Raw genomic sequence first — 10,178 nt, forward strand, 5'->3', positions numbered from 1 at the left:
TTTTTGAATACCCTTCCTTGACTCTGCAGCTTAAGTATTTGCCATACCTTCTAGACCAAAATTCGTGTTTACAAACAAATCTAGTTAGGTTTTGTCTTCCTTTCTTCTTTTAAGACACTGCCTTGAAAACAGTATTTCTGAAATTGCATTTCTAACATGCAGTATAGTCAAATCACAATTTGGAGTACAGTCCTTTGTGCTAAATGTTTCGATATGAGATCAGCATTTCTAATACATAGGCAGAATTGCAGTGTCTAATCTGGGTAGACATTCATAAGATTCAGAATATTTAAACATTTTTGGATGGAAAAGAGAAATGGCAGAAAGTTAAACTGTGCACTAAATTGCACTAGGAACTTCAGTATGAGTACTTTTGCTCAGATTCTTGAAGTGGGAAATGGAAATGGGACTAGAGTCTCATTTCTGATGCTGTTCACAATGAACAGTATTGTTTCTTTGTTTGTTGTTTGGTTTATTTTTCCTGCACGCATTACTGAACCTAATTTCCCAAGTACTCCCACGAATGAATAGCAGCAGGTTTTTGTCAGAGTTTTTCAGAATCTCAGACAAGGCTCTCAGCTGAGCACTGAGATTATCCAGCCTCCTCCTGTGCCTCACATCTCTCCAAGTTATGACACCAGCTACTTCTCTGCAGTCCAGTGGTTTCTGAATGTGGACTGTGCCTCCCACGTCTGGTGGTTTTGCTGTCTTTGCACAGAGACAGCACCAGCACATGAAATTAAAGCCAAGAACAGCAAATAATTACAAAATAAATTATGAATTACTGCCTAAGTGTGTCATGCAGTTGGCAAGCACTGCCGTACCAGGTAGTCTACTCACATCAGTACCACTAATTATGAGCTAATATTTGGCTTGCAGCCAGACTTATATTTTGGATAGTTCATGACTTACAAAAAAAAGAAGGAAACCCCTGAAAAGATCAGTGTCAGTATTTGCTTACAGCTGCTTCTCCAGAGTGGCACAGAATAATGGGCTCCCTCCTCACAGCAGCATTTGTATGGGTGGTAGCCTAGGTCAGCTTGCTATTAGCCAAATCAGCATCCCTGTTATATCAGTACCATCAGTGGTAGAAAAATCAGTGCAGGAGTACTTGCTTGAGACTGTTTAGTCCTGAGTATTATTGAGGAATTACAGGGTAAAGGGAAGAGACTGTACTGCTTTAGGAAGTGGAGCCTGAGAACTGTGGAGGAAGTATTTTCCTTGCAATTTCAGGGCATCTGCACCTGCCATTTCAGGACAGACAGATTAGAACAGGTACTCCGTTTCTGCTGAGAAGTTTGTTTGAACCTCTTGAACTCTCCTGCAAAGTCTTTCTCTGAATATAGAGCTATCTCTTTAAGATTTGCAAGTAAAATTATTACCAGTTCCTTTTATTTAAAAATACTATTTTTTGTTTGAAACAGAAGCATAATGCAAATCTGAAAGCATTAAAGCCGGTCAAACTAGATTCTGAGGTAAGATGGCATCATTTTAGTAAAAAAAACTCCTTTCATATTTTTATCTTGTCTGAACAATGTGTTTTTAAGTGCCATAAATATGCTTACCATTTATAGGAACAGGCGAAAATTGCAAAGCTTGGATTAGAATTGCATCTGCTAACATCTGATGTGGATTCTGAGACAGAGAAATGGGAGGATCAGGAGAATGAGATTGTGCAGCATGGACAAGGCATGTCAAGTATGGCCTACTCCATGTATTTATTTACCAGGTAATTAGAGTACACATGGCAAATTTTGGTGGGAAAAGAGCATTAACAGTGTTTGTAAGAAAGAACAAATTTTCATTTTCAGAGCATAATAATTGGGACTGTTTTAGAAAGGAACTTGATTCCGTCTGTAGGCTTTATAAACTTCTGTAAATTTCTGAACTGTTTAAAAAAACCCTAATTTTAAACCCGACTTTATTTTTAAAGGGCTTCACATCTGTTTCATTGGAGGGCATCTATTTAAATGTCTCTTGGGTACGGAAAACATTTTAAGAATCATGTTCATAAATACTTTGAAAATTAAGGGAATTAAAGCACAAGTATATACCTGTAGATGAGATAGTATTGTAGATGAGAATTACTGATCCTTGTACTGAAAAGTGTTTATCTGAAACTTGCCTGTGCAATGTCAGCTTTCTTACTTGAAGAATTTAGGTTTGCTTGGGGTTTTTTTACCAGAGTTGAGATTTCTTTTTTGTTACCTGCTAGTCCAATAATACTCATTATGCCAGAGATGTGGATTTCTAGTCTTGTTCAGCTTATGAGAACTGAGCCATTGTTAATTCCCCAACAGTGCTGTAGCTGCTGAGGTGTTTGTATAATATATTTAAGTCAGTTCTTGTAGGTAGTTGTGTCTAGTATCTTCTAAAAGACTGATATTTACAGTTCACTGGTGTGAACTGTAAAATGTTCAGTGGTGAGACTATAATTTTTGTAAGTAGCAAGCAATATAATCTGCAGTCTGTAAATGGCATATCTTCTGCTTTTGTTATTTCTCACAGAGGAGAAGGACTTCTGAAAACTACTCAAGATTTATTTCATCAGGCAGAGGTAATGTATTTTTAACAAAATAGGACGTAGACACTCTGAGTGAAGCCAAACAGGAACTTCAGTGTCTGATTCCTTACACATAAGTACAATGTACCATGAATTGACTGGCAGTTCTAGACTTTGAGCAGCCTAACTCTGATATATATTCTGAAAGTGAACTTCCAGTGTTCCAGTAATAGCTTCAGACAGGATCATTACACTGATAGATTCCAGCTAGGAGGAGGGATAGCAAACTGGCATTATGGCATATACAGTGGACTTCAACACATCAGTAGTATCTGTTGTGTCACGTAGCTCAGTCCCTGGTATTGTTAACAGATACTAAATCCTAGTCTGAGCAGCAGGATTTTCATGGGAAAGAAAGAAGATGTAAAAACTTGCACAATGCAAACAGAATGGCCCAAATGAAGGGATGTGAAATGCTATTTCCAGAATGCATACCTGTGTGTAACAGGAGACTTGTTACCTTTGAAAGGACAATAAACAAAGAGGCCAGGTGTCATCACAAAACATTTGTGAGCTGCCACGTGCAAAAAATAATTGGAAGTTGGGGGTTTTGTTATATGTAAGGGGAAAGCCTTCAAACTCTGCTTATCTGTGAGGATGGCAGTTTGCTGTGTAGTTGTTATTTCAGAAGTCACTGCAAACTGCTGACTTGTGAATTGTAGATGTATACAATTATTACAAGTATTTCCTGCTACCTTTTTACTTAAAAGCACACTATTAAACCAGGAGGGAAAAAACCTTACCTTCTGTTATGATTCATTTTGTTACACGTTTTCTTCTCCTTTCAGATTTTTGCCACAGAGGGCACAAAGCTTGCTTCAGCTCTTCATGCTCTTTCTGATCAGGTGATGTATCTTATGACATCAGTGATACTGCTTAGAAGTTGCTTGTGCTGTCTTCTCCCTTAACTTGATGCTGGAGTCTTTAACACAGAGTTATTTTGTCTTCCTGGACAACATACCAGGTACATGATGATGACAAGCCTTTGCTTCTGTTGGAGGCTGAAAAACTTATCTCTATGTGCAAGCAGCTCCAGGCAACAGCTAAAGCTTCTGCTCAGGGTAAAAGTGCTACATTTACAAAGGTACAGTAAAAAACTATATATATTTCTCAAAGTAACACTTAACTTGTTTTGAAATAAAATAATTTACTAATTTATGCTCCAGTTAAAATATGGAATTAGGTTGCAGTAGTACTGTAATCCACTAAAATGCCATTCAGATAAACAGGAACTTAGGTGTACCTCAGTATGGACTTCAGGGATCAAAATTTTAATGAAGGTAATATGTATTTCTGCCACTGTAATAATTACTGTTATTACTGTTACTGATGCTTAATATAAATGTAACAAATTCCAAACCCCCAACTCCACTACTGAAACACCTTTGATTCTCAGTAGGCAGCATCTACCCTGGACTGTGCAGGTTTTTTTTCTGATATTCATATTTGCTAGAAATAACTACATAGACAGTGAAAGTTTCATCACTGTTAACACAAGAAGTAGATCTGCAAAGATCAGAGGGGATCAGTATCCCTGAGCCAGCAGCAATCAATTTGAGCAAGACCATTTCCATGCAGCTGGATGTTTGTTTGCACATGGCTGTGGAAAAGTTTCAGTTTTATTGCAGGTGTGAAACTGGCTAAAGCATGGAAGCCACTCAGAACCAAACCGAGCACCTTGGGGCTACTGCATGGTTTGTTTTATACCCTCTAAATTAAATGGGAACTCCAGTGTGTTTATACAGTGATGTACCAGTACATAGCAGTAACAGGTTCTCAAATTAATGTCTGAGGGCTCAGACTTGTGACCTGTGCTGAATGTTAAGATTTAAGATAACTTTTAGTGTAACATCAAACTAAGGCTTAAATGATGCTTGGCTCTCTAAATCATGCTGGCAAAAGGAAAACCATGAAGAATTGTGATGATTCATGCTTAGATCTTAAGAGCTCCTTTCCAAGAGACTTCTGTTACTGTTTAATATAGTATTATTAGTAGTTCATCCTCTTGGGATGTGTCTGCTCAAGTTGTGCTTAACAGAAGGGATGCTCTTGTTTTACATGTACTATACAGAGAAGTTTAAAAAAAGTAGGCAAACCCATTTGATTAGGAGATATTTTAACAGGAAAAGTATTACTTAACCCAGTTCAAAACAGATCATCTCATGCCAAAAACAACTGCCTAACACAAGTATAGAGTAATAGGTATTACTCTACTTATTGTCTTGTTTAGGTTGATGCATGCATTCTGAAAACAAGGAATGTGATGACTCTGTTATGTCAACTTCTTCCACTTTGCTGCAAATTACTGAGAAAGGTGAGTACTAGCTTAATCTGCACTATTTAAAACTTTTGAGGTTTGTTTGCTTGGGTTGGTTGGTTGTTTTTAAGAAATCTTTCTTATATACATACACAGAATAAAGCGGGAAATGGTTGTCTTAAGCCTGCTCCACCATGGAAAGAAGACAGAATACGAGCTGGTACAAATGCACGTACTCCAGAAAGAAGAGTGGAGACATTTGGCATCAAGTCTTTAGAAAATCATGTAACAAACATGACGTTTTTAGAGAGCAAGTAATCATAGCACTGAGAAATGCAGGAATTCCCATTTGAAAATAACACTTGCTGAAGTTTCAATACTGCTTTCATTTGTGGAAAGTCAAGCCAGGTTAATTTGATATAAAACTGTTGACCTTTGTCACATCTAATAGATGTCCCATTACTTAGCCATTAAAACACAAGCTAGTCTAAATGTTCTGTATTTTTATAATGTGAATGCCTTTCCTATGCTCGCTGTTGATACCGATTTTGTAATTAATGCTTCTGAATGTCTTAATGGATGTGTCAACCCAAAGATGCTGCTAAATAGACATTTTACATAAAGACCCCTGTGCTGCATATGCTACATGTAACACTACTGTTGAAGTCTGTAAACTCATCTCTGGCCTATTTCGGTCTGTGTATTTGATAAAGCAGAATCAGGAATATAGTCTGAAAGGCTGTGGCCTGAAGCACTGAAATGTTACCTTAGTTACAAGTTATACCTGCAATGAAGTAGTCTTAGGAAAAAAACCAAACCTCTTTCAATAGATTCACCTCTGAATTTTAATCTTTACAAGATTTATCTCCACAAAAAATGTATTTCTAAGTGATTAATAGTTTTGACTTAAACCCTTTTTCTTTTACCCTATTTGTAGATGGCAGTTGTTGCTTTCTTTTTTATTAAAACTAACTGAGCAGAATTTGAGTTGCCTGTAGAACCACTAAAGTATTATGCAGACTTGATCTATGCCATTTAAAATTGAAGAAAACAGATGGTGATTATTACAAAATTCTGTACAAAGGGCATTATTTGACTTCAGGATACCATGAAAATATAACTTGGTGTGAAATATGTATTTTCAAATTAATCTGCTCTTTGTACACAGGCTTTTGTTGCATTTTTGTTTTCCATTCACCTGTGTCAAACTCCATATTGTATTAGTTTAGCTAAATTACATGATAGCTAAATGCTATGATTTTTCTGTATGTACTATGCTTGCATTAAGCAGAAGCAAAGCTGATTGTGGAACATAAATAATCTCCAACATATCATTCTGAGCTCATTTAAAAACCTGTAGTGCTAGAATTCAGAGAAAAAAAACCAACTTTATGTCAAGTTTTTACAGAAATTTTAATATACAAACTATTTTAACTGGTTTATTCTTTTATGAATCAAAGATTTTAGTTCCACTTTTAAAAACTGGCACTGGGCCTTTTCCATACTATAAAACTCACAGTGTACAATAAAAGTCACTTATTTAGTATCAAACACAGATGGGAAGTGTAGAGTTGATTTCATGAAGCAGAACTGTGGCGTTTCATCAAAACTTCCTCGTACTCCTTCTGCGTCAGAAGTCCCTGAGTTATACTCTTGCTTTCTTCAAATTTGGGTAGAACCACTGCAATGTACCCCTCAGTTGATGGCTAAAAAGCGAGACTGAAGTTAGCAGTGAAATAAAAGCTGAAAAATAAAGAACAAGAAAGTGTCTTACCTTTTCTTGCAGAAGAGCAGGATTGCTAAGGATGTTCTCGTTCACTTCAATCAGCCGCCCTCGTATGCAACTGCAAAAGTGTTCAGATTCTGTAGATGTGTGGGGTATGGCAAGGTAAGGAAAAAATGGGAAAAATCTTACCTGTAAATGGTGTATTCCTCTCCATCTGATGAAGATATCCTGCACAGAGGGGCAAGTTCTGTTAAAAACTGAGCTCCCTGCATTTGGAAAACAAACAAACATATCTGTGCTTTTAATTACATAGGACTTGTAAAAGTATTACCATCAGCAATGTCTAAAAGGAAGGACGTGTGATAGTTATGGGTCATTCCAAGTTCCAGAGCTGTGCTTTGCTACAGAAGGGAAGATGCCAACTTAGTTATGTGCTCAAATCAAATAGAAGCTTGTTACAAGCCGACAGATTTAGTCATAATCAAGTTTCTTGCAGACTAACAAACTTGTATTTTGATGAGACTAAAGTCAGGGGAGAGAGGAGAGGAACAGCACCGTTGATTTTGGTGTAAGCAAGTTAAACTGCACCTTCAAAAACCCACCATGCTGAACTGGCCCATCTACTATCTAGTCTCCAAATCCTTCACATCTTCTTGGAAATAAATTTTTATTATTTCAGGGATGTTTATGTCCCTCTGTACACTACCAAAAAAATTACTAGAAGCGAGTGTGTTTGAGCAACACTGGAAACCACCAGTGCTGTAGGAGCACTGCAAGATCCTGGCTGGGACAGCCAGACAGGCTCCCCTTGAGGAAGTCTAAATTCTTCAAGTGCAGAGAGGCTGATTTTTAAATGAAATACGGAAGTAGCCTGCTGGATTTCTCTCCAAGAAAGGACAGAAAGATCTCAGGCAGTGTGCGAGATTAAAATGAAAACTAAGGAAATCAAAAAGCCATACCCTTTTTGACTTCCCAGAGACCTTATTCTGAAGTCTGCTACAGTTTGCACTGATTTGGTAATTAATGTTTTTAATTGTTTTCCCACTTTGAAGAAGAGGGTGGGCTTCTGCCAAGGTGATGACACAGATTCTGCAAAAAAGAAAAAAGATTATAATTATTCCACTGTAGTTTTAAGAAGCCACTCCTTTGTGCTCTAAGCAAATCCCACAACCTCCTCTGCCTATCTTGTTTGACACCTGCTGTACCAAACGGAATGAAAATGGCATTCTGACCTAAAGCCACTCCCATGGAAAATGCTTCATTTTGAGATACCGGACTGGACTGTCAAAAGCCCTACACTTCTTACTGAAAGAAAACCACTGCTGTTCTATCTGTTGTACCCCATGAGAGCATGGCTGGTTCATTTCAGCCAGTAGCTGAAGGAGACACTCAGGTTAAGATAAACAAGTAAAGCATGGTGTACTTTTGTCACAAAATGTACCACAAAGGAGTGTTTCTCAACAGCTAAAGGCCCTATGCGGTGAACAGCTGAGGAATCCTTCAGTGATCTGGGCCTTAGTTAACTTGCTGCTTGCATTTCATTTTTTCTAATGGACAGTTATTTCTTACCATGACACTGCACAGTTTGAGATGAGCCTGGCTGAAGAAACCAAGCCTGCCTGGCCTAGAACCATACTTAATGCACAAGCGTGAACTTGCCAGTAACTGAAGGGAGTGGAAGCTATTCTGTTTGAGAGTACAAAACCTACAGCAAGCACCAGAATCAACACAAGAGTGACTGCAGAGAAAACCAGGGCACAGAACCAGATCTCTCCCTGTGGATGCTGTATCCATCTCCCCACACTCCTGTGGAGTTCTGGCTGCACAGCTCCCACAAGAGGGAGCTGGATCCTGGTAAATGCATCCAGCATGTCCTAGCAGCAAAGATACCTCCCTTCACCCCAGCCTCCTTCTAAGGGGAAGATGACAAATTATCTTTGAGCTGTCACCTGATGGAGCTGAGACCTTGTAAAACAAAAAATCAAGAGACAACTTCACACTGCCTACAAACAGCACACTGAGCCACAGCCCCATACATAATAATGGTAAAATACTTTACAGAACATCTGGCTAAGCTGCTGTGGAGCCCAAGGGTCCTGATATTTCAGAATTCAAAGTAGCAGAACAGTTTTCAAGGACAATTGAACAAATCAGTGGAATTTAAACTCTAGTAACCTTATATTCAGTATTCAGTACAAATGGAAGGGTGTCCTTCCTGGCTGTTACTGTCACACCTGTTATCTGAAGGTACTCTGGTTTCCCTTTTGAAAGAATGGAGGAAGGACTGCAGGAAACAGCCACAGAGAAGCTCCAATTCCAAAGGCTGCAGCTAGGCAATGGTTCTGCCCTGTGCCAAGCATACCCTTCCTTTTACTCTGAATTCCCAGAGCAGACAACTCACCGGGAACACAAATGCTGCCTCACCTTCCCTCAACCCATGAGCCACTGGCCCTGGCAGTTTTTGTGTGGATAGCAGGTTCTGTTCTTCCCTCTGGGACTGAACACCCCAGAAATGCTCCTGATGCCCTAAGAGGCTGCAGCAGGGGGAGGTAAGGTATGGAAGGAGACTACACATCAGGTACTGGTTGATTTACTCCATATAACTGGATATCCAGCTACATCCAAGCAGAAGCAAGACACTTTCCTATCTTGCCTTCACCATCCATTAGTACATGTGCATGGAAAAGTAATTAGGTTTTATCTAGAAAAAGCTAAATGTTTGTTCAAATGGAAGGATTTCTAAATCAAGGTAAAGAGACTCCTTCAAAATGTCATTACAGAAAGGCCTTTTGGAACGTTGCTATTCTCCTACTGATGATCACAGAATCAATTAGGTTAGAAAAGACCTCTGAGATTGACTCCAGCCTATGATCGACCACCACCGTGTCAACTAGAGCATGGCACTGAGCGCCACGTCCAGTCTTTCCATGAACGCCCCTAGGGACGGTGTATGGGGCCCTTTCGGCAGGAGAGGGAGCGAGGGCAGCACCACAGGCCCTGCTTGAACAGCACGAGGGGCTGTGGGGGGCCGTCAGGGGGGAAGAGGCCAAGCCTCTGTTTCTCACTGGCTCAATTTAAGGATGGGGAGGCCGATTCCCCTGTCACTTTCCCCTCCTCCCACCTTCCTGGACAGCGCAGCCTCGCCCCGTGCTGTGTCCCAGGCCGACCCTGCCTGTCCCAGCTGCTGCTCGCCCTGCGGCAGCTGGGACAGGCCCAACGCAGCCCGAGGCCTCCCGGGCGCCGGACCCCCGCCGGCCACTCGCCTGTTGGAGTGCTGCAGCACGCAGAAGTCCTCGCAGGGCCGCCCCTTCACGTCTGTAAGAAGGCACAAAGAGGAGTCAGGGCCCCGCCGCCCCCCGGCCCTGCCCGGCGCGGCCCGGCCCCGGCGGTACCTGGCTTGTACCAACGGGTGAAGTAGCGCTCGGCGCCGCCCGGCCCCGCCGCCCCCTCAGCCATGCCCGGCCCGGCCCGACCCGCCCCGCCGGCGCAGCGCGATGACGGCGGGAGGCGGCCCCAGCAGCGGCAGCCCGGCCCTCTCCCCGCCCCGGCACGGGAAACCCTGAGGAAACCTTCGCATTTATTATCCAGAGTAGCCAGGCACATTAAAAATTGCTGCCGAAAAATATACACAT

General features: G+C 40.9%; 2 protein-coding genes across 2 annotated transcripts in view; one reads left to right on the forward strand and one right to left on the reverse strand.

Moving 5' to 3' along the window:
- The window catches only part of CTNNAL1 (catenin alpha like 1), a 58,213-nt gene extending 51,838 nt beyond the window's left edge, over window positions 1–6,375 (forward strand). Inside the window, exons 13-19 of the mRNA XM_054627808.2 lie at window positions 1,425–1,475; window positions 1,575–1,729; window positions 2,509–2,557; window positions 3,352–3,408; window positions 3,528–3,647; window positions 4,794–4,877; window positions 4,977–6,375. Coding sequence (XP_054483783.2) covers window positions 1,425–1,475; window positions 1,575–1,729; window positions 2,509–2,557; window positions 3,352–3,408; window positions 3,528–3,647; window positions 4,794–4,877; window positions 4,977–5,138 — 678 coding nt within the window. The 3' untranslated portion in view covers window positions 5,139–6,375. The remainder of the gene's footprint in view (window positions 1–1,424; window positions 1,476–1,574; window positions 1,730–2,508; window positions 2,558–3,351; window positions 3,409–3,527; window positions 3,648–4,793; window positions 4,878–4,976) is intronic.
- ABITRAM (actin binding transcription modulator) lies at window positions 6,215–10,175 on the reverse strand. The gene is made up of 6 exons (XM_054627843.2): window positions 9,939–10,175; window positions 9,810–9,861; window positions 7,506–7,635; window positions 6,736–6,812; window positions 6,595–6,664; window positions 6,215–6,526 (listed from the first exon to the last, which is right to left on the reverse strand). Exons 1-6 carry the CDS (start codon window positions 10,147–10,149, stop codon window positions 6,398–6,400), a joined length of 669 nt encoding a protein of 222 aa, XP_054483818.2. The 5' UTR covers window positions 10,150–10,175; the 3' UTR covers window positions 6,215–6,397.
- Window positions 10,176–10,178: the final 3 nt, after the last annotated feature.

This window comes from Agelaius phoeniceus, chromosome 1 (genome assembly GCF_051311805.1).
Source record: "Agelaius phoeniceus isolate bAgePho1 chromosome 1, bAgePho1.hap1, whole genome shotgun sequence".
NCBI classification, from domain to species: Eukaryota; Metazoa; Chordata; class Aves; order Passeriformes; family Icteridae; genus Agelaius; species Agelaius phoeniceus.

Bases quoted from the DNA above. Each gene is read 5' to 3' on its own strand.
- ABITRAM (XM_054627843.2), bottom strand. From the start codon at position 10,149: ATGTGCCTGGCTACTCTGGATAATAAATGCGAAGGTTTCCTCAGGGTT. The intron at 9,862-9,938 runs GTACCGCCGGGG...GCCTTCTTACAG, and splicing joins CACCCGTTGGTACAAGCCAG to ACGTGAAGGGGCGGCCCTGC. The intron at 6,813-7,505 runs GTATGGCTTTTT...TTCCAAATGCAG, and splicing joins TCTCTGGGAAGTCAAAAAGG to GGAGCTCAGTTTTTAACAGA.